The sequence below is a fragment of the Dama dama genome, chromosome 21 (assembly GCF_033118175.1).
Source record: "Dama dama isolate Ldn47 chromosome 21, ASM3311817v1, whole genome shotgun sequence".
Taxonomy (NCBI): Eukaryota; Metazoa; Chordata; class Mammalia; order Artiodactyla; family Cervidae; genus Dama; species Dama dama.
The window spans coordinates 5,342,648-5,366,656 of record NC_083701.1 but is presented as its reverse complement, the minus strand read 5'-3'; the positions used below and the strand labels follow the sequence as shown (position 1 = coordinate 5,366,656).

At 46.7% G+C, this 24,009-nt stretch overlaps 1 protein-coding gene and 1 non-coding gene across 2 annotated transcripts in view; both read right to left on the bottom strand.

Annotated features, from left to right (window-relative positions):
• COL22A1 (collagen type XXII alpha 1 chain) overlaps positions 1-24,009 on the bottom strand; it is a 197,156-nt gene that overhangs the window by 22,946 nt on the left and 150,201 nt on the right. Inside the window, exons 44-50 of the mRNA XM_061123137.1 lie at positions 19,768-19,881; positions 19,342-19,395; positions 10,845-10,898; positions 8,821-8,874; positions 6,985-7,038; positions 3,749-3,802; positions 155-208 (exon numbers count right to left, since the gene is read on the bottom strand). Coding sequence (XP_060979120.1) covers positions 155-208; positions 3,749-3,802; positions 6,985-7,038; positions 8,821-8,874; positions 10,845-10,898; positions 19,342-19,395; positions 19,768-19,881 — 438 coding nt within the window. The remainder of the gene's footprint in view (positions 1-154; positions 209-3,748; positions 3,803-6,984; positions 7,039-8,820; positions 8,875-10,844; positions 10,899-19,341; positions 19,396-19,767; positions 19,882-24,009) is intronic.
• On the bottom strand, positions 18,769-18,875 carry LOC133042956 (U6 spliceosomal RNA). Its single transcript, XR_009689650.1, has one exon. It is a non-coding gene; the product is annotated as a U6 spliceosomal RNA (small nuclear RNA).

The following is a 24,009-nucleotide window of genomic DNA, read 5'->3' as shown; positions in this document are numbered from 1 at the left end:
ATAATACCCTGCTGGGCTCTTGGGGAAAGAAAATGAAGACACGCACAGAAGAGAACTCTCACTGTGCCTGGGTCCTGGAAGCTTCGGGCACAGAGTGGTCGTTTCTGAAACGGCTGCTCTGACGTGTAAGTGATAAGAAACCAGAGTCCCTTACCGGCTCTCCGGGGGGCCCTGGTCTTCCATCTCTGCCCTCTTTGCCTTCTTCTCCCTGCAAGAGAAATTCAAACTGGTTATCTGGCTGCAGACGCCAAGAGGGAGGGAAGGACAGAGGTTTTTTTTTTTGCCGGGTGTACACGTGACCGACAGAACCGGCTCCGTTTCCAGGTTTCCTCCCCAGCACCACCTTTCTGACTTGGATTCTCTGTTGGGCAGCGCCTGGCGCACAGCGGGAAAGCAGTACATTTCACTGGCATCATTTTTTAATGCCATGGACGGAGAGAAGCCCCTCCTAGACATTCTCTAACTCAGGACACCACAGGCTCATCTCCAGGCCTCCTGTGTTGATGACAGCGATGAGGGGGTGAGGATGTGGCTTCTTATGAAGGTGACAAGGACCCCGAGGATTCAAGGAACTCCTGGGACCTGAGAGGGCCACGTCTGGGCGTAGGAAGGCCGCCAACATGTCACATTTCTTTCCATGAAATCAAGCTACGACTCCCACCTGCTCCCCACCCCCTCCAGCCCAGCCGCTGCTCTCAATCCAATCACCATTAGCTTCATGTTTCTCTAAGAGACTGTGAGGTTGCAGGGGTCTCTGCAGATCAGGACAACGATACATCACACAGACTTAGGCTCCAATCCGGGGCTACCTAGACTGGGTGAGTTCTGGGGAAAGAAAGCAGCAGGCAGCAGGGCTGAGGGACCCGGAGTCACAGCAGGCAAGGTTAGAACTCGCCTGCACCAACAACGCGTATGATCTTGGGAGACGTGCTGACATTCTCAGCTCTCAGCGGCCCCTCTCCCAAACAGAGATGACAAATCTGCCTGGCAGAGTCACGACGGGGCTCAGAATCAGTGCTGGCACCTGAGATGCTTAACCAACCAGCGACGGCAAACGACGCCAGCAGTGAAGCTGCTCCCATGCTGACAGGTATGCAGACATCACGCGGCACCCTCACCAGCGCCCGCAACATCGGTGCCCAGGTACCAGGGGGAAGCACCGCGGACGGTAACGTAAGTTTACTGACCACCCGGGCCACCAGCCAATGCTCCATGTGCGTCCACAACCCGTAGTGACCCCGGCCCTGGCATAACCGTGGTAACACCAGGCAAGCCAGCTGGGCAGGCCCGGAGGTCCTTTTCTCAACTAAGAGTTTAACTCCAGAAACTGCTTCTCCCCCTGCACGGAGTGGCCGGCAGGAGGATCAAGAGACCCACGCACAGCAGAAAAAGCCCAGGAACAGGGTGAGATTAGCACAGCAAGGACAGCGGCCGGGACTGGAGGCTGGAGACCTCGGCACGAACCGAGGAGCGGGGCTGTGGCGAGGACTACGCGGGTTAACACGTGGACAGCGCTTTGTCCACAGCCCGCCCTGCAATTAGCACACAGAAACTATTATGACTCCTATCGCCCGGGCAGAAGGGAGAGGAAGAGTTTTCTAGATAAGGATTATTTGTTAGAGGAAGGCAGAGTAATGTAGAGTTGCCGGGAGGAAGGGCCGTGGATTGAGGATGCATTTCACAGGGACAGAATTGAAGAGACACAGAGGGAAAAACAGGGCTCAATTCACGACGCACCAGGGAGGTCAAAATCTTGGCTCCCATCTGCCAATAACCACGAGCAGATGAGTTAAGAACTGGAAGGAAAGAAGGGAGGCAAGAGAGGAGGAAGGAGGAATCCCTTTAAATCACAGAATCATATCCAAGGTCATTTCTTTCCTCTCCAGTTACCCCAGGACTTTGATGATAAGACTTGGGCACAAAATTCAAACTGAGATCGTCTCTCCTTACCTCTACAATGGCTGGAATGAAATCAGACATTCCCCAGTTGCTCTGATACACTAGGCCACATGGTTGCAGTTTATACCAACAGCGGTTTCACATCCCAGCCTGTCTTTTAAGATCTGGGCACCCAGGTCAGGGGACTTAATCTCCGGGGCTGCGTGGCTGCAGTGAGGCCCACTGGCGATGCCCAGGAAATGCCTCCTTGACCAGTGGAGGCATTTATCAGACATTCAAGGAGGAAGGGCTCCACGAAAACTGTTCATTCACACACATATTTATTTCAGTGATATTTGCCACATGCTCAGCACGTGTGGGGAGCAAAAAAAAGCCTGGTGTCATAGACTCCAGAGCCCAGAACACAACCCATTGACTACCAGGCGCTCTTGTTTTATGTCCCCAGATCTAGCAACTAGTAGGTGCCTAATTAGAGTGTGCTGAATAATCAAATCAATTAATAATGGGGGAGGTTGTCACGGATCAAACCATGACATAAAGATGTGATACCCACTGAGGCAGACACTTGAGAAAAAAGGAAAGAGACTAAGCCTATCCTGGCCTGGGGGGCAGACAGCACTTCTGGGAAGTGATGCCTGGGATGAGATGGGAAAGATCAAAGGCATCGACTAGTGAAAGAGGTGACAAGAGGGCATTCGCGGGGGATACAGACACACATGCAAAGGTCCTGTGGCCTGGAGAGGAGAGGATGCAGAGTGCTTAGGAACTTAAAGCCAGTACGAGGCCAGCACAGCTGGAACAGAAGGACACGTAGTGGAGGGCGGTGGGTGGGGCCTGTGGCCAGGAGAGGTGCCAGAAGCAGGTACACTCCAGACCTGGAGCCACACAAGGACATGTTCTCAATGAGAAGGCAGCAGGTGACCTCCCCGGACCAGCCTTTCTACTAACACACTGGAGAGTCTGACCCTATTGAGAAATATATTGGGTTGGCCAAGAGGTTTATTCCAGTTTTCCTGTAAGATGTTACAGAAAAACCCAAACGAACATTTTGGCCAACCCGATGTCAAGCTGAAAAGTCCAGAGCAGCAAGCTTCCCTGGTGGCTCAGACGGTGAAGAATCTGCCTGCAATGCGGGAGACCGGGGTTCAATCCCTGAGTTGGAGAAGGGAGTGGCTACCCACTCCAGCATTCTTGTCTGGAGAATCTCATGGACAGAGGAGCCTGGCAGGCTACAGTCCATGGGGTCGCAGAGAGTCGGACACGACTGAGTGACTTTCACTTCACTTCACTTCAGTTTTGCAGTATGGTTCAAGAACCTTAGATATTATTACACTCTGACAAGTAGACTTCACTTTTGGGCACCGTCCTACACAAGTAAGGGAAGTGCTATGCATGTAAAATAATCTACTGTAGATTTTTTAAATAGTTATAAGTTTTATCAGGCAATAAAGAATAATCATATATATTTTCATACATTTATTGGGTAGAGTGTATGTAAAATTTATGAGTGGTTAATACCAGTGTGGAAAATAGAAAATGTTTATATTATCACAAACCATTATCAGGGTTATGTGTGTATGTGTGTGTTAATGTGTGTGTGTGTGTGTGTGTGTGTGTGTGTGTAGAGAGAGAGATGAAAATTTTATTCACATAAGTAAACAACAACAAATATATACATACAGAAAGAATTAGATTAGGACTGACTTTGCTTAGTGATTTTTTTTTCTAATTTTCTATTGTACCAGAAAGTCCCCTAGTAAACACACTTTGCTTTAACAATGGTGAAATATCATTTTCTTGGCATATTTTTGTAGTAGAGAAACTCAATTTAAAATAAAAAGCCACTTACTGGGATGCCGGGTAATCCAGATGGGCCTTGGGGGCCAGGGGGACCCTCTTTCCCCTAAAAGATCCAAAACACAGAACACCATTAAATTTCTCGGGCTGGCTTTTCTGGAGGTGAGTGATCTCACCCAGAATCACCTTCGTAGTCTGGAAGGAGTCCTCAGTGAGGAGCATCAGACGCTTCTGCCTGGATCTCATCCGCCTTGTTCCTTTCCAGGAGCTGCTTCTCCGGGGCAGGGAGGTGCCCTCGGCAGGGCACAATCACACAGCTGGTGTGCAGACTGTGACTCACTTTGGCCTTATTACATAGACTCGGGGGGAATTAGGGCTTGGAAGGCACAGTGGGAAGAGGCTTAGGGGAACACAGCACCTGCAGGGCTTCCAGGATGCAGGACAAGAGAAGAACTGGCCGGGGACACAGACAACAGATGGTTTTGTTACTGCCGCCCTCTGATCCAGAGGTTCCCCAACTGTTTACCATCCATGGTAGTGTTCAGGATCCCTTTTCCTCTATGAAATTGAGTTTGAAGGATTCTGTTTACCAAGCTGCCTTAATTAATACTTCCTTTCCGTTTTAGTCACCAAAAACACACACCACAGTCAACCAGATGGGGTAATCAGTGTTAACATTTTTATCCCAGTGGGCTTATTTATATCACCCAGTGTTTTAGAAGTCCTCATAACTTCTGAATCTCCTGTCATTGCTTTTCCTTTTCAGTAAGACACTGATGTCAGGTTTTACACTCTAATCACATTCCACATTTGGAATTGACAATAACTTGTAAACATCTCTGTAAACTTAAGTTGCATGATATTTGAGATTATCCAGAGACACTGTCACTTACACCAATGTAAAATATTCACAAAGCAAACAAAAAAATTTCACCCCCTCCCTGCATTACAACACCTGCAAACACATTCACAAATAAAGTGGGTTTTTTGTCAACTTGGGCCAAATATTCAATCACATTAGGTATTTTTAAATAGAGATAACAGAGCTTCCCAGATACCTCCCTGGATGCTTGTTATTCCAGAGACCTTACTATGTAAACACTGGGGATCTAGGGCAAGAGTCAGCAAGCTCTGGCTCTCAGCCTGCTTGCACCAAGTTTTATCAGGACACAGTCTCACCCCTTAGTTTACCCGTTGTCTGTGGCTGATTTCACCTTATTATGGCAGAGCTGAATATATGCACCAGAGACCACATGGCCCACAAGACTAAAATATCCACTGTTCAGGGTCTTCTTGCTCCAATCAGGTGAGTTGAAGACTCAATAAGGAGTCAGTACGGTTGTTCCTAAGCCTACTTTCATGACTCGTTGCATGCCATAGAAATTATGCAATTTAATTTTTCACTAGATTACCCAATTAAATTTAGATGGAAAGAAGAAAAACAATGATCGTTTTATGAAAATTAAGACATTGAAAATACTTGAAAAGGTTAGACACTCACTGTCTAAACAGATAGCTGATGGCTGTGCCATCAGAAGACAGCTATAAAAGATTAGCAAAAAGTCCTAACAAACTAGGATCCTACATTTAAACTGCTTCACAGGTATTGTTATATATCCAAACTACTTTTTAAAAAAACAACAAATAGTAAATGGGTGGATGTTCATTCTACAACACAATGACAAGTGACTCTATTCAAGCGAACAGAAATAAAAATGAGGGCCTTCCCTCTATGTCAAAAAAATTGGCAAGTGTTTTATGTTTTAATTCAAAATGCAATAGGAATGTTTTAGATTTCTCTCCCTGGGTAAATTTTTTGTTTAATTTTGTTTCTGCTTTGAGCCAAGAAAACTTCAGCTGCTTTGTGGTTTGATGTTTATGTTGAAATATGAGGACAGTGGACAGCTTCCAGCACAGGCGTAACTTGCAAGGACAGAATCAATGTCTTATTTAATGTCATTTAATTCCTAGGAATGCGAGGATTTATATCTAGGCCCCAAATCTTATTTTCCTCGGGCAAACAGTAAGTTAGTTTTTATCAGGGAAATCTTTTTCTGTCTGAGAATCAATAAAAAGCTGCCTGCCGTATGGTTCATATTTTATTCAGCCGGAACTTCTAGGCGGGCTGCTTCTAAAGGATCAGCCAGATGATAATCATAGAAAGAAGCACCTGGCTCTTACTTTTCAATCTTGACATCCCCCTGCCCTTAATCCACCATCCCACACAGGGGGTCAGCATGGAGTAACAGAAAGAACACTGAAATGGGAATTTTCAAGCTGACTTCACTCCTAACTTGGATATTAATTTTCTGTATGACCTTGGATGAGTGACCTCACCCCGTCTGCTTTGTCTCCTCATCTGAGGAGGAGGAGTTCTCCTGGCTGACCCTTAAAGTGTTCCTGGCACCAGAACCTAGAGATACCAGGGCAGAGCTGACCTGCTTCCTAGCAATAGTCCTACCTAGAACACGACCCTGAGATTTCCGTAGAGTGGGGTCTGCACCTGGCCCTGACACTTCCTCTCTACGTGTCCCTGAATTGGTAGCTGCATTTCTCTGATGCCCACTTTCCTTATCTATAAAATAGAGACAATGATTACTATTGATAAGAAGCCATCAGATGAGATTAAGAGGTTTTAGGGGACTGTAAATCCCTTCAAGAGACTATGCATGTAGTGACTACAAACACAATGTCTGCTAAAGTAATGTTCATCTTTGCTTTATGGTGCTGAAACCAAGAATGGTCCCACAGCTTCATGCAATGAATTTAACGCTGGTTTCTGAGATAAAAGTCTTGGGTTCCAACCAAATCGACCTGTGTGTTTTTAGGATCCTAACCTGCAACTTCCATTTTCACTCTTAACTTCACTCGGGGTTTTCTGAACAGCTGGATAACCGTGGCTACTCCTGCCTGACATGCCGCTCACACCACAGGCTCAGAATGGAGCAGCTGCAGGCTTTCTAGTCCCCTGTGCCTGCTCCAAATAGAAACCACACCAGAAAGGACTAGAGAGGTGGAGCTAAACCTTTAGCCGGGGTGAACTGCTTGTAAACTGAATTTCAGGACCGTCGATGGCCAGGTCATTTCATCCAAACCTTTCATTTACAGGCTAGGTAACCAGGGTCCTAACAGAAAGCAACTCCTCCTATGGTCGGCTAGCAGTGAACTGACCCTTGGAACGTGGGCCACGGGATCCAGGGAGGACCAGGGCACGACTGGCAAACACCTGTGTTTCTGGGAAGTTCCAAACACATGCTGAAGGCAGATCCTGGCCATTGAGGAACTTACTGGGGGTCCTTGGATTCCTGGTGGTCCGGCAGCTCCCGCTATTCCGTCTGCTCCCTAAGGAAGGTAAGCCAGAAAGCCAGTTGGTTGTGTATCTGAACAGAGGTCATTAGCGCCTCTTCTTTGGGCATGAGGCAATGCACATAACTGGCACCCCATGCCCCTTCGCAGCTGTCTGAGCTGGGAGTATTTCAGAGGTGCTCCTCCTCCCCCATCAGGCTGCGATAGCCTCTGGGAACACGGAGACGCTGGGAAGACAGCAGGAGAGGCCGAAGCACTCACTGGGCAGTTATCCATAGGCAAGGGGAATAAACGGCCTCCCTTCAGAGAGGACATTTTCAGCTAATATCAGGGAACATTTTGGGACACAAGACAAGAAATATACAAGTGGGTGTATAATGTCTTCCAGGGAGCTAAAGAAGACGACTGCCTGTATCAACCCAGGGATGAAGAGGTGCAAGGGAGGAGGTGTCCACACAGGTGAGGAAGTGGTGCGAAGTGAGCCCCAGACACTCTTCTGCCCCAGGGTTCCTGGGTACGCTGCTCCTTCTGCCTGCAGTCAGAACCCCCACATGTCAGAGCTCAGATCCCGCCCTCCTCATCGTGGCTCAGGCAGCAGGTCCTCAGCGAGATATTTCCTGCCTACCAGATTCAAGACTCCGAGTCCCTGCTCCTCACCACCCCTTCTCTGTTTATATGTTCTCCAACCTTTACGTCCATCTGACTTCCTAGTGTTTATCACCGTATTTGTTTACTGGGAACTAAAACGGTGCCTTGGAGATAGTAGACACTCAACAGCTCTTCAGTAAATCAATGAATGAGGAGCCGGGCTGGCTGGGTGACAAAGGCAGAGACTCTAGATTAATGGATGCATTGCTGCTTACTGGCTCTGAGGGAAAGGTGTCAGATCTCTAAGCTGTCCTCGTCCATAGAAGGGAGGCAGTGGCACTGCCCGAGGCACAGCGGGGGTGAGGAGTGCGTGAGGCAATGCCCCGCAATGCGCTTGGCACAGACTCGAGGGTACCAGTTAGGAGAGCACCCTCTCAGAGCCAGACCTCCGGGGTCCATGTCCTGGGTCCCCACTGAGAGCTGTATGGCCCCAGGGAAGTTATTTTATTCCTCTGCCATCTCAGTTCCTTTGTAAAATGGGGAAAAAGAAAAAGATAGCACGCATTTAATCTGAGTTGTTGAGAGAACCGACTAAGGTATACATACAAAGAGTTAACCCGTACCAGACACATATTAAGAGGCTCCTACAGAGGGTTTTCCGTTATCATAGGTCTGATGACAATAGTCTTTTTCCGTGCCTGTCTGGAGGCCAGCCCAAACCAGGACCATTGCAGGGAGTAACTAAACATGGGATAACAAATAAGCAAGCTTTCACAGTACTTTATTTATACCTTTCAGCAGTCTTTATTCAGTCGTTTCACATATTTATCGGGTGCCTATATTGGCCCAGGTGTGGGCAAAGTTTCAGGAATACAGAAGCGGCCACATCATGATTCATTCATGAACTGAGCACTTTTTACGACAGTGGTTGCCTCTCAAATGTCCCTTCTCCCTTCAGGCCAATGCCTTTTCCCATGACCTAAACTATTGCTATCTTGATCAGTTTTTCTTTTTGCTGATCGTCAGATGTCACCAGATCCAGTAACACAGGCAAACAGAGTGTAAAGAAATTTCCTACATGAAATTATACATTTTGAAACAACCAACTTTTCATGAAATTAAATGATAGCAGCCTAATCAATTCCCTACAAGGTTGTTCACAAACGTGGCCACCGCAATGCGTACCAATGGCAAGGCCAGAAGACGAAGGCATTCCAAATAATTACTTACTGGTGGTCCGGGGTCCCCTGGGGGGCCCATGAAACCAGGAACTCCTGGATGACCCTAGGAAAACAAAAGACAATTATTTTAAATGATTCCTCAAAGGCTTTTCACTTTGTGCAACTACAGATTTCAGATAACAAGCCAGAAGCCATCTCCTAACTCAGATAACAATTCTGGATATATATGTGTGTGTGTGTGTGTGTGTGTGTGTGTGTGTATGTGCATAAACCTACATATTTATATTTATATCAAAAGGTGGCTGAGGGAGTGTCTAGCAATCTTCCCTGGAACTGGATTTGCTTCAAAATAATGTGAAGGAAGATGTAATACAGATGAAACCAAGAGTGGCCTAAGAGCTGGAAGATGCTGTGACCAGGTGAGAGGTCCAAGGGGGTGCTTTTTATTATACTCTCTTATTTGTTTTATGGGGTTTCCCCAATGGCTCAGTGAGAAAAGAATCCACCTGAAAAAGAATCCACCTGCAATACAGGAGACATAGGAGATGCGGGTTTAATCCCTGGCCCAGGGAAGATCCCCTGGAGGAAGTGATGGCAACCTACTCCAATATTTTCACCTGAAAAATCCCATGTACAGAGGAGCCTGGCAGGTTACCTGTAGTCCACAGGGTCACAAAATGTCAGAGACAACTGAGAGACTAAGCATGTTGTTAAAAATATGTATTTATTTCCTTGGCTGCTGTGTCTCAGTTATGGCACATGGGACCCTCAGCTGTGGCATGTCGGGTCCAGCTCCCCAACCAAGGATGGAACCCAGGTCCCCACGTTGGGAGCATGGAGTCCCAGCCAGTTGGTCACCAGGGAAGTCTCTACACTCTTATTTTGATGTGTTTCAAGTCTCCCATAAGAAAAACTTAAAAGCAGATAAATGCATATATACAATTTACACCCACAATGGAAATAGCTCAGTTAACTGAATTATAGAATCTGTGAGAATATTACAGTTATTTTAAGAAAGACAGTCATGTCCCCGTGTAGAAGCGAGTCTATGTGTATTACAGAATGAGCTAAACCGGTTATGGTGCAAAGGATAGCACCTCAGCATTCATGCATACATCAAAGTTACCAAACCAAGCCAACCGCCAGGAAAGAAACGGCTTCCCTGCCCTACGCCGTCACGTCCTTCCACAGGAAAACACAAGCTGCAACGTTCAGTCTAGAGAGCACTGCTGTGGAAAACTATTAAGAGTAATCCAAACATGGTTTGTTTTTCAGGACAGACATTTTTGCTGACCAGACCTTGAATGCAGCGCTCATCTCCCCGCCCCTTGGGTCTCTGCCCCCGAGCCTCACCTGTCGCTTAGGGTCTGTGGGGTCAGGGATTTGCCCACTGCTCAACCTGAAGCTCAGAGCCAGGGGTGGGGCCTGGCGTGGAGCGGGTTTACCGTGAAGAGATGGATGGAAGAAGGAGAGGCAGGGGCACGTGGAGAGAGGACAGGAGAAGGCAAGGGGGGAAAGGGTGGCAGAAGCAAAGCACAAGTAGAACAGTCGGTTTAAATGCAGAAAGGCTGCTGCAGCTCTGGCTGGGCAATGAATGGGAGACAGTGTTCAGATCCGCAGGAAGAGCATCACATCGTCATGGGGGCCATTTTACAAGGTGTTTGGAGAAGTGGTCCAGCAGGCTTGGACAGGGTCTCACGGGGAGAGTCATACAACAGAAGCAGAGGGCAGGCAGGAGGAAAGACGGCGGCATTGTGCCTTCGGTAAAGAATGACTACTATTTCAGTGAGCAAGAAGAACCAAAGGTAAATGAGCACAAAATTTTAAAATATATATTAAAAAAAAGAAACAAAAAAGGTAGGCTCCTCAGATAATTGAGAAAGGGGAAAGGGGAATGTGACAATGAACCAAGGTGGAAACTATGAAATCCTGATTTAAAAAAAAAAAAAAAAATCCTACCGAAGGCAAGGAAGAGACAAGAAAAGATTTCCCAAATGGTGGAGTGAAAACTACCTAGGACAAAACAGTGCTGCTTCTTCAGGGTGGACAGTTTATTATAAAATGAGTTCTTACCTGGTCACCTTTCTGTCCAATCTCACCATCTGCACCATGTTCTCCTTTACTTCCCTTAAGAGAAAAAAAAAAGAAAATTACAGAAAATTTTGCTAGAGCTCCTTTGCAAAAGAAAAATTTTGTGTTGTATTCATTCACTCATTCTTCATCAGTTTCTTATCAGGTTTGTGCTGGGGGCCCAAATAGCTACATGATCTTGAGCAGGTCATTTAAAGTCCAAGTTGTGGGGCTTTTTTAATCTACAAAATGAAGAGACTGATGATTGCCCACCCCATGAAATGTTGGGAGAATAAAATCAAATAATACACGGGAAATACTTAGCATGGAGCTCAAAATATAGTAAGAGCTACAATTATTAGTTTTTACTATTCTGTATTGGAATCTGGATTTTGTCATTTACTCATTGTGTGTCATTGGTCAAGGTGTTTCAATTCTTCTGTTTCCTACTTAAAAAATGAAAACAATAACAGTAGACTCTTTGTGAGGGGGTTGCTGTGAGGATGAAATGACTTAAAATCTACAAAGTGCCTAGACCAGTGACAGGTCAGTGTTAACCCTCAGCAGCCTCACTGTGTTATCACCGTGGTCGTTATCACCACGCCCATCGTCACCATCACTGTTGCTGTCACTGTGGCGTCATCATCACAACCACTGTCCTTCTCCCTAACTCATCAATCATCACCACCATGACCGTCGTTACTGTCATCATTTTCCCCATCACTGTCACTATCATCTTTTCCTTCCTTCTCATCATCCATCACCACGATCAGTACCAGCACCACCATCATCCTCACCTTCTTCATCACCTCTACCATCATCTCTTCACTGGCATCACCATCATCACTGCATCACTCACTACTGGCCCCTCTGTCCCCCTCCTCCTTCACATCACCGTCGTCTTCATTATCATGGTCGTCAAGACACAGCACGCAACCTACCAAAAATGCAGTCTTACAAACTAGTCCTGAAAGTGACACTCAAAGGTTCTGACCTCTCTTAACTGTCACCTACTTAGGCTTACCGGGTTAACAAGTGTATTCCAGTACAATGTTATTAAACAAAAACACTCTAGTTCCTTTGCAAGAATGCATTATGCATTAAAAGCTGTTGGCAATTAATCAGTCTTGGCTGTGGTTCCAGGCCTGTCTTCCCTTACCTTTGCATCTTTGAAAGATCATGTTCCTTCTTTGCCCTGTTTGTTTATTCAGTAGACGAAGGAGTGGAGGTGGTGGGTGGCAGGCCTATCTCTGAGGGTCCTTCCAGACTCCCAAACCCTGCAATTCTCTCACTGAAACATCATGCCCAGCCCTCTTTCCATCCAGACACTGTACCACACCAGCAGTTCATCGATGACAATAATTACCCAGTAATACCCTAGCCTCCTCTCTGTGGTATACTGGGAGGGTTAGGTGCTCTATCTGTAAAGTGCCAAATGCTTTTGTGTACAGGAAAAAAAGAGATTCATAGGGGAAGAGCATTTGTTGCAACATTTTTGCATGGAATTATGTCTATTGTTTTAAGATCTATAAAGCCAGCACACCGTCTGCAGGCCACTTCGTAATCTCAATGAAAAAAGTGACAGACTAGCACACTGTTTCTCCGACATGAAGGATGACTGCCTTAAAAGTAAATGGTTTCCTTTCAATTTCCAGTCCTCAGTCTGGGCTTAGAGTGGTTTCAACCCTCACCCCACAACTGAAATGTCAGCAGCTCAAGGATCTCCACAGTTGTCCTTGTCTCCTTCTCCACAATCAAAGCACACACAGCCACCCCCAAGCCTGACTCACTTCCTTCCAGAAAAGAGGGCTGACATTTACAGAGCCCTGCTCAGCTGGGCGCTCTGCCAGTGTCCACATGGGGTCCCACTTCATGTATTTCTTTGTTTATATCCTGAGCTGATGCAAAACAGCATTTGATGTGTCCACATTATCTCATTCAGCCAGGAAAACTACTCAGTGAGGTAGGGGGTTGTTATCAGGGCATACAGATAAGGGTCCTGAAGACCAGAGAGGTTAAGTCATTCACCTGAGGTCACAGAGCTGAAAAAATTATAATAATAATAATGATATTTGTCACCTAATCCAGATCTGTGTCCAAACTGTCTCCTCCTGATCAAGTTAATTTCCTGGTTTTATTTTTTTTAGGTCACGATGCTTTGTCCTGCTGGTTTCATAATGTCAAGAGCACTAGATTTTCAATCTGGAAGCCTGACTGATTATGCTAACCATGTTCTCAGAACCTTTCAATGCACCAAGAATATAGCCGTCAAGAAAAAACAGATTAGAGACAAGACAAACCAAGAAACAACCTGCCGTCCTGGATTCTATATTCCGGGAACATTACTGGTTTACTACTTTGCAAACTTGGCTTTCTGTAGTAGACGTTTACTGAGGATGCAATGAAAGGGCTTCGCTTTTCCTGCTGAAAAGGACAGAAGAAACTCCCACCACAAGCCCACAAGCCCTTCTATCAGAGCGCTGACTTCAGAAAACTCGACACTGTGAGTGCTTTCTCTGTCTCCTGGGAATGCTATCAGTCCTTTTCAAAGGCCAATAAGACTTTTGCCGGTTCTAGGACCCAGGAGTGGCCTTCGTAGGTGGTACAGTGGTAAAGAATCTGCCTGCCAGTGCACGAGACATGGGTTTGATCCCTGGGTTGGGAAGATCCTCTGGAGAAGGAAATGGTAACCCACTCCAGTAGTCTTGCCTGGGAAGTACCATGGACAGAGGAGCCTGGTGGGCTATAGTCCATGGGGTTGCAGAAGATTCGGAAACAATTTATCGACTGACTAAACAACAACAAAAGGACCCAGGAAAATATTTCTCGAGGATCTGGGAACATCTCTTTGAAATGTAATCAACAAGGGAAATAAAGCCCCATCAGCCAGATGCTGTAGGAAACGAGGAGCCTAACTTCTGGGTCCTTTTTTCCAAGCTGCAGAACTACCTCCAGGCAAAAGGATGTGAGCAGTTTGTTTTTATTTCGTTTGAAGCTAATTCACTAAAGCAGACGATTAGTCCAATTACCAGGTGAATTAGGATGAACATGACAAACAGTGCTATGTGGTCCTTTTACGTGAGGACTAATTACTATTCACCTTGAGGACACATACGTCATCAGTCATAGCTGCTTGACCATAGAAAAAGGTGAGGTTTCTTTGTCTTTACAAGCTCTTGGCAGAATTGCCTGTGATACCTATAATATTCTGGTTTAATGCTTATGAAAAAAGAAATTATTTTCATTCTACCTTCTGGTTTGGGAGAAGATTCTGTTTGGTTTTTAAATATACTTCCCCCATGCCATCATGTACTAAGTACATAATACAATAATTATTTAGAGGTTATATTCATAGCAGAGGCTGTTCTAAAGATGTTGGCTTTTGTGAATCCATCAAGCAGGTAATTCTCTCTAGGATTTTACAAATTGTTGAGAGCAGGGCCTAAATTTTCTCAAATTAGTAAGCCTCTGCTATTCTCAGAAATTTTTCCCCTGAAAATTTGTGTGTTGTTTCTCTGGTTAAAAAACCTTTCCACAAAAATGCCTACTTTTTCAATGCAAGCAAAACCCTACTTCTTGGGACTTCCCTGATGGTCCAGTGGTTAAGAATCCACCTTGCAACGCAGGGGAATCAGGTTCAATCCCTGGCCGGGGAACTAAGATCCCACATGCTGAGAGGCAACTAAGTCAGAGTGACTTAGTAACTACTGAGCCTGCACGCCGCAACTCTGAGAGTCTGTATACCGCAACAAAAGGTCCCGCAGGACACAGCGAGGATCTCAGTGCTGCAACTGAGACCTGAATAAATAAATAAAAATAAATAAATATTTTAAAAAATCCTACCTCCTCCTCCAGATGGCCTTCACTGGTGACCTCTGCCCCGTGGCATTATTTTCCTTAAGATCATTTAACTCTCCTCCTGGCAAGCTGTTGTAGTTGTTATTAACTCCAAAGAAGGAACGGTACGCAGGACCATCCACAGTTACACGCACCTAACACTTCTACGTGCTGGGCACCACACCTGGGGCTTTGTAAATGTTTCCGTGTTGAATCATGTCCTCTTTGTGAGATGGGCCATGCAGTCCTACTTTTACAGATGAGGGACCCCAGCTTCAGAAAAGTCCAAGTTCCCCAAGTCTTATGATCAGTCAGTGCAATTTACCCAGCTATTAAGAGGCAGAACCAGGCTGGGGAACCACTGACTCCCTGCTCTCGATGGCCTTGGCCCCAGTCTGATTTTTGCTAAGAGTAATCACCTTGTAGATCTTTCTTCTCCAACACATCAGGCCCTAGAAGACATGGCCCATATCCGACCTAACGCTATTCCTCCTGACTTGGAAGGGAGCTGTTTAAGGGCATGCCTGGCAGGAATCTCTCAGGACTGAAGCACTCATGGATGAATAGAGACTTCTCCTAAAGACAGCATGGACTAAATGGCCCTGGGTTGCCTTCTGGGCAGAATGGGATTCCTGGGCCTTTTCTGGCAGTTCTAACAACAGCAAAAGAGGTGTCATCTCTGCCTCCCAGAGTTGTTCAGAACCTCCAGTGAGGTCTTCTACTCACCTAGCATCCCTGGTGCCTGCAGTACCTATTACATGATGGGTGGACACGTGGTCAAGAAGAAAACCATGTTTTTCACAAAAGATGGAATAATCAGCATTTCCAAACTCAAAGGGGCTTTTACATCTGACTCATCAGAAAATCATGGTCTGATGACAGTCTTGCTTCTTCTCCCTCTACCTGGATGCTGGTCATAATGGAAGCCACTGTTTTCAGATTCCTCCCCTTAGTCAGAATCTTATGCAGTCAGGTCTGAAAGCTCCAGAAGGAAGATCTGGAGCTGACGGTGTCATTAACCTCCCCAGACCCAAGATCCAGAGATGGCAGCTGCAAATTTGCAGGAAAAATCTTGGGAAGCCTGATTTCCCAGATGCTGGATCACAACCACAAACAATCAAACCTTCCTGATGATGCCTGTGACCAGTGAATACCTAGAGCCTTTGGTTATAAAAGGACACTAACAATGACCACAAACACTCCACTGTACGCAGCATTGTAGACAGGCTGGAGTTTAAAGCCAAGAACCAAGGCAAGCCTGTGGGTCCTCAGGTGAGATACTGAATTCCTCTGCAAGTCATCTTCCCAGCAACAGGTGGTGAGAAAGGGAATGCTATCAAGAGTCAGCAACCGAGGCAGGGGATCAAGAGATAGAAGCTTTGTGCTCCTGTGGGAACTGTCCTTGGTGCCCGTGTTGCCGATAGCATTACTGAGGGTATGGGAGTGGCTTAGTTGCTAGGTCGTGTCTGACTCTTGGGATCTCTTGAACTGTAGCCCACCGGGCTCCTCTGTCCATGGGATTTACCAGACAGGAATACTGGAGTGGGTTGCCATTTCTTTCTTCAGGGGGTCTACCTGACCCGGTGACTGAACTCGCATCTCCTACATTGCAAGCAGGAGCCGCCAGGGAAGCCCCTACGGGGGTGTAACAACATGCTAACTAGTGGGGTCTGGGACCTGGGCTCCAGGGATTCACTTTGGCTCTACTGCCTACTCGTTTTGTAACACTGGCATTTAACCTTGCTATGCCTTAGTTTTCTAATCCGTAAAGCGGAACATCTCTACCTCCAAGGATGATACTCACCATCACAAGAGATATTATAAAGCAGGATATATATCCTTGGTCCTTAACACACCAGGTAGAATGTCTCCTGCAGCTCCCCAGGAGCTCATTCTGCAGGGTGACCCTGAGACCTTCTCAAGGCCACCACGGACTCCCAAGTGGAGAAACAAAACACCCTGTCTCTCAGCAGCAGCGCTGATTTCTGTTCTTTTCCTGGAGGGAAGCTCTCTTTGACTTTCTCTGACTCTAAAGGAGGCAAACCCTCCCTTGAAGGGAATTATAAAGGAACAAAGGCAGAGTCACTGTCCCAAGACACCAGCACTTCAGGAGCAGTTGGGCTGATTGAGAAAACAGTTCCTCCTTAGTGGAGGGAACGCCTTATCTGTTTAATTGATCTGCTTTCCTTTCTCTGAATAAAGGTTATCATGTGGCAGAGGTAGCACCCAGATGCTGGCAAGCTGACAGCAAAGGTTGCATGCTGAGGACCAGCTGAAATGACTCACCTGCAGACTCCTTCAAGCAAAGAGGTTAGCCGCCGCTTACGACCCCAGAAAAGAGGGGAATTCTCAGGAATAACACAGAGGATGCTCAGCTGTGCTGGTGTCTCTTAGCCTAACACTTGCCCAGGCAGAACCTCCAGTTCTATCTACACTGAGACCTAATGTCTTCAGTTCCCGAAGTAGGAGTCTTGGTTTTGTCAAAACCCTATACAACTTCAAAGTCTCTGCACAACAAACACGAGCTGTCTTAACCTGCCAGCTGGGGCCTGGGACACCTGGCTGTTTCCCATCCCGATACCCCACAGGCTCCCAGGTTGTGTCCCACCTCAGTATGTTTGTTTGCCTCCTTACCTTTTAATAGCAAATATAACGGCTCCAACCCCATCTTTCAGGGCTGGGCCTAGGGTGAGGCAAGTGGGGGCCCCATAAACTTCAGATCAGAGATAAAGAATATTTCAATGACATATTTTTACAAGTCAAAATTAATGCAAAATGAAGAATTTCATCACCTATTCAGTATAAATCTATATCCCTTCCTACTTGAGAACTTCTGAATATGTCTGTACTAAAGTTAAGAGCAAATTGTACTATATGTTTTGAGCGTTAAATTTTTAAATGATTAAAAATGTTTTTCTTTTCTAATAAAAAACTAATGCAAAATAATGCAAGATGAACAAAATATGAAAATGTAAACAAACACAGGGCTCTGAAGGGGCAGAAATTACCATGAGACAAGGGGACACGATTGAGCACTGTGTACGGAGGACGAGGGTCTCATGTAGGTTGGGTCTCATCTTTAATCATCATTCTGGTCCTTTGTTCCTCATGGGACTACTTCAATCATTTTAAACATTTCACAATACTGCACTAGAGTCTGATTTGGCTTGCTTATACCTTCTGCCCAGGTCCTCACCTCAATCTTAGCCCAGGCAATGACAGAGGGCTTACGGCGTGCCAGGCGCAGATGGGAGCATCTTTGAGCAGTTTGGGCCAGGAGCCTGGAAGGTCTCTGCCCTCACAGTCCCTCATTCACCAGGAGGAACGGAAAGGGCCAGGAGGCAAGAAGCCAGCCCACGGTCGTGCTGAGACTGGATTCCCGCCCCAAAGGTCTTGTTCCTGTGGTCTCTCTCCTACTGACAATTTCATGCTGCAACTCCCATCAGAGGAGCCACACCGAGTCCCAGAGAAGCAGAGTGACACATGTGTCCCTGGACGCCAGGACAGAGGATGTGCAGAGGTCACAGCAGCACAGAGCTGGTGGGGGCAGAGAGCTCCCAGGGCAACAAGGATGTCCGCTCCCTGCCTACACGCCAGCCGACACGCTCTCCCGCTGAGCACTGAGCCCCGTCATGACCGAGCGCCCGACAGCCGCGGCCCCGACACCTGCCTGTCCCGCAGCTGCATGCCCAGCTCCCCCTCCCATGCCAGCCTCCGAGCTCTGTGAAACTGCGGCGCCATGCTGACTCTTCCGGGCAGGTGTCTCGTCATTCACGGCACAGTGAATGATGCCCACTGCGTTTCTATAGCACTCTCCTAATAACACTCTCTTTTAAAATTATTTTTTATTGAAGGATAATTGCTTTGCAGAATTTTCCTGTTTTCTGTCAAACGTTGACATGAATCAGCCATCGGTATACATATATTCCCTCCCTTCTGAACCTCCCTCCCATCTCCCTCCCCATCCCACCCGTCTAAGGTTGATACAGAGCCCCTGTTTGAGCTAACTGAGCCAAATAGCAAATTCCTGTTGGCTATCTGTTTTTACACATGGTAATGTAAGTTTCCATGTTACTCTCTCCATACATCTAAAAATACGGAATGCTTCACAAATTTGCATGTCATCCTTATGCAGGGGCCATGCTCCTCTTCTCTGTATCGTTCCAATTTTAGTGTATGTGCTGCCAAAGCAAGCACCCTAATAATCCTTTTATCGAGTGCTAAGTTCTTTTTCTGTACAATATGTTCAACTCTCACTTCTCTCCACAGTTGTTTTTATTCACATCATTAGTGGGTGGAGAAATTGAGGCCCAGAGAGGTCAAAGATTTTGCCTAAGGTCACACAGCAGCAGTGACTCAACTCAAATTCAGAGTTATCTGACCCCAAAGTTCACCTTGTAACCAGCACCACACACTCCTATCCAGTAGCTCATCTGCACTTTCAACCACTCGGGTATTTGTAGATGAGCAATCTGAGACTCAGCAAGTTCAAGGGCCCATTCCCAAGGTCACTGAGACAGCCGGTGCAAAGGAGAGACCTGGAACATGGGTTTTCTGATTTTAAAACCATGATCCCTTTACACCGGGCATCACTCTTCCTCAAACTTAGGCTAACCAGTGAGATGAGAACAGATACACATGAGTTTTATGACGGTTCACTGACCTGTGGTCCAGCTATTCCTGGGGGCCCTGGGAGGCCTCTGGGTCCAGCATCCCCCTGCAGCAGGAAGAACAGGGAGGAAAAAAAAAAAAAAAAAACAGCAGGAGTAAGTGTCTGGACCTGACATATGGCAACATCAGCATGATGTCCACGTTCATATCATTCACTGATTTCCCATGGGATTCCCAGGTCCCTGCTCATCCCCCAGCATGTCTGAGCAAAGAATATAGGCGGGTAGTGATAGGGTATGTGGCTGTGCATTCATAGGTATAATCCACCCCCAAAGTGGAGACTGGTGCATGAACCAGTCCCCAAGGTGACCCCAATGATCCTCGCCTCCCAACGGGTACCAGAGAGGCAGTGCTGGAGTTTCCAAGATGTTTCATTTCATCCCAATGATAAAAACTAAGTCTCCTCTTTTGTTCCTACCTTTTTCCCTTCTGTGCCTTCTCTCCCTGGCTTTCCTGGGAGACCTTTGTCCCCTTTAAAACCTGGAAGACCAGGAAGGCCTGGGGGGCCCGGGGGACAGTCATTGCACACGTCCTGAGAGAAAGAGTAACACAATAATACAGTTACTTGTAAAACAAAAGGTGACCCATAGCTCCAACCCCTCCAGACAGGAGGAAGCCAGCAAATGATGAAAAAGCAAACGGGTAGATGGAGTCATTACCCACACAGGCTGTGTCAAACTTTTTTCTCTCTTGTTCTTAAACTAGGTTTCAGCATTGATACATCTGTATTATTACTGCATGTCTCCCTACTTCCAACCAGATGGCTGAAATGTAGCCCAAGACCAAGATGTCGAAAGTACATGTATCGATGTCTGTGAACATCTAAAATATTCATGGTACAGATTTAAAGCAAGCATTTAGTACTGTAAGAAACAGCATGCTTTGTCCCAAAACAATGCTGAAAGTTGAATTCTCTGTCTCACAGGTTTATCTCAGTGGTTTCTGAACAAAGAGGCAAAATAAAGAACGCAAGAGGCAACCCCGCTCTGAGAGTCTTGCTCACTGTAACACACACCAAGTATCACCTGTCATTCTTCTTAGCCCAAGTGAAAGTCACTCAGTCATGTCTGGCTCATTGCAACCCCAAGCACTATACAGTCCCTGGAATTCTCCAGGCCAGAATACTGGAGTGGGTAGCCATTCCCTTCTCCAGGAGATCTTTGCAACCCAGGGATGGAACCCAAGTCTCCCACATTGCAGGCGGACTTTTTACCAGCTGAGCCACAAAGGAAGCTCTTCTCAGTCCAAAGTAGGTATTTAATCAAGGTTCTCTGGAATGGAGTTTTGCTCCTCGGCTCTGTAGCAGGTGAGTTCTGTCCCTGGAGTGAACATAAGGCCCGGGGAACCGGTTCTTGAGCTTGTCTGTGTCATCCTCAGATCTTACAGTTCAGAGCACAGTAAACCCCAAATGAAATTCACTGGCTTGACCACCCTCTCGTCCAACTCACACCCCAGCATCTTGGACTGCTCCTTCGTCTTGCTGTCATCGTGACCCCATCGACTCCTCTGTCCATGGAATTTCCCAGGCAAGCATACTGGAGTGGGTTACCATGTCTCCCTCCAGGCGATCTTCCTGACCCAGGGATCCAACCCATGTCTCCTGTGTCTCCTGCATTGCAGGTGATTCTTTACCATGGTGCTCCTTCCATGCCTTCACTCTACTCCTGTCTTCTCCCCCATTCCCTCCTTGTGACAAAGTGTTTAAATAAAGTAAAACAAGGATGGCTCTCAGAACAATGCCAGATCACTTCCAGAGCATTCGGCTGTTGTTATGAATTCACGTACTCAGCCAGCGGCTCCCTTGCTGTTGGGCGCTGCATTCTTCTGCTTCGAGACCACAGTAAACAGCGTCTTAAAGAGTTCATGGATCCATGGTAGCAACTGACAGAGGCAAATGCGCTAATTCGGGCCCTTGGGATGCTCCACTGGAGAGGTCGGCAAAGACTTGCTCACGTTCACGGGGGTGATGTCTCAGGTGACCCGGCACTCATCTTGATCTCTAATTCAGGATGGACGGGCTCTCGTCAACAAAAAAGCAACTCTGAGCAGTCCACCTTCCTTTTAGGTGCTCATGCCTACTCAGTCTTTGATGTTTCTTTAGAGGTGTCCTACTCCAAGAAGTCCTCTTGATTGCTTCACACTGGGGATATTCCTGTCTCACTATTGAGGTGGTCTCTTTATAGCTCCATGCCGAAAAAAAAAAAAAATGTGTGACCTCTCCGAGGAAGTAGAGTTGCTTTATCTCTGTGTGTCTGATTTATAGCAAATTGAGCTCTGTAATGAGGGGCCCAGCCGACCCAGCCACCAACCACTGATCTCCACACGCTTAGAGCCATCTTCCTTTAGTGGGTGGTTTCAGAAGCTGGCTGAAATGCTGAGGCTGCTACATGTTGGGTATGTGAAGAAACGGCAAATGAGATAAGTTGAAGGGCGCTGTTCTCAATTGTTGTTTGGAAGGGTGACAGACTAGGGAGAAACTCGTCTATTCCTAGACCGTCTCTATAGTTGTTTAGGATACATCTGTGAAATAGAGCACCCGCAGAAACAGGATGCATGGAAACAGAGCTAGGCTGGTTGCAGAAGGACGTCCAGACACTAAGATGTTGTGGACCTGGAGGGTGCAGTGGGATCCACAGCACAAAGCGATCATGTCTGAGACAAAACCTCACTACTTTCCGATTTCTTGTCAATTTCTGGTGTGGATAAGTCAGCCTGAGCGTGTCTTAGTCACATGTTCTGTGAGGACTGTTCCCTGATGGCCAGGGCAGCCCCCGGACTTGCTAGAGTGGGGCTGGACTTAACATACGGACCTGGTCCTGGAATCCAGTGCTCACAGGGTGAGACCAGCCCCCGACCCACTCTCCCACCAAGGCTCCCGTGCCCCTCCTGATCTGGGACACCTGAGTCATCTTGATACTGGCACTGGGACCCAGGCGGACTGCCCCCAAACATGTCTCAGTGGCATATAAATTATTGTGAATTAAAGTTACTTAAGAAATGGCCAGTGTAAGACAGACACTGATACTTCTGTCTCACTGAAAATAGGAAATAAACTGAAGAACGGGAAATAAACCTCTCACATGAAAGGGGCCCTCCCTGCATTTGGAGGTGGGAGGACACCTTTATCCCCAGAAACAGGGATTTCAGGGCCAAGAAGTCTGTATAAATCTTCATTTTTAACTTACTACCCTGAACCCAAGCTCTGCTTAAAGTTTTCACTAATTAAGCACCCAAAGCCTATGTTTCTTTGCCCTGTCAGTTCCTCACAAATGTCTTATGTCTTTATCTACAAAGTATAAAAGCTGCCTGTCTTGGCCACTTTTTAGGTCTCATTTCTGGGAGACCTCCATGTGTACAAATTAAAACTTATTTTGCTCCTGTTAGTCTTGTGTCAATTTTCAGTCCCACCACAGGAACTCAAGAGGACCCATAGGTGGAATTTTCTCCCTCCCCATCACCAGCCAGAGTTCTGTGTCCAGCTGGATGGGCTCACCCAGACCACAGTGAAGCCTCTGCCTACTTGCGGTCACAGCTACACCTCTCCAAGCCTCAGTCTCCCTATCTGTGAGATGAGAACCTCGGATTCTGGGGAGAAATCCATGGCGAGAACACAGGAGTTTCAGCTGCCATGTGCATCCCTGTGGTTTCAGCTCTAATCTTCCTCCCTTTGTCCCACTGGCAGATCAGAGAGATGACCCTGATCATCAATTCTGCTCCCAACTCTTCCACTTAACTGAGTCATCTCAGGCAAGCCACTTTAGTTCCTTTGAGTCCACTTCCATATCTGTTAACAAGGCTCTTTCTCTTACCTTAGGAGACAGTGCAAAATTTAATACGTGTGAAGCATCTAGCAAGTTGCAAGCTCCAAAGTGTCAATGCAGACTCCCCTTTGCCTCCATCCCCTTCCTATTTCCTGAGAAATTTTCAGCAAACCTTGTGTCATTGTATTTGGTGCAGGACAGCAGACAAAGCAAGTGCTCAAAACTGCATAAACCTGCAGGGATTCTGCAATCTCTTGCCAGGCACAGAAACCATCTCTAGATCATCTCACGTGAACTTCTGCTGGATTCTTGAACCCTCAGTGCATGTTCATGCCAAGTGTGTAGCCTACACCTCAAACCTCTAGCTGACAGCCAAGGAACTCACTACCTGCCTGTCTTGCGTCAGGAAGCTTGGATACACGCAAAGATGAAGTCACATAGCAGAGGGGTTGAGAGCATGAGGAACTGGAGCTGGTCACACTGGGAGTGAGCGTTGTTTCTGCCAGCATCCAGCTCTGTCACCTTGAACAAGTGACTGGCCCATCCATGCCTACCTCCTGCTCTGCAAAAGGCAACAGGTAATAGTACCCAAAGTCCATATAGTCAAAGCTATGGTTTTTCCAGTAGTCATGTATGGACGTGAGAGTTGAACTATAAAGAAGGCTACACACCAAAGAAGTGATGCTTTCTAACTATGGTGCTGGAGAAGACTCTTGAGAGTTCCCTGAACAGCAAGGAGATTAAACCAATCAATCCTAAAGGAAATAAACCCTGAATATTCATTGGAAGGACTGATGCTGAGGCTGAAGCTCCAATACTTTGGCCACCTGACGTGAAGAGCTGACTCACTGGAAAAAACCCTGGTGTTGGCAAAGATTGAAGGCAGGAAAAGAAGGGGA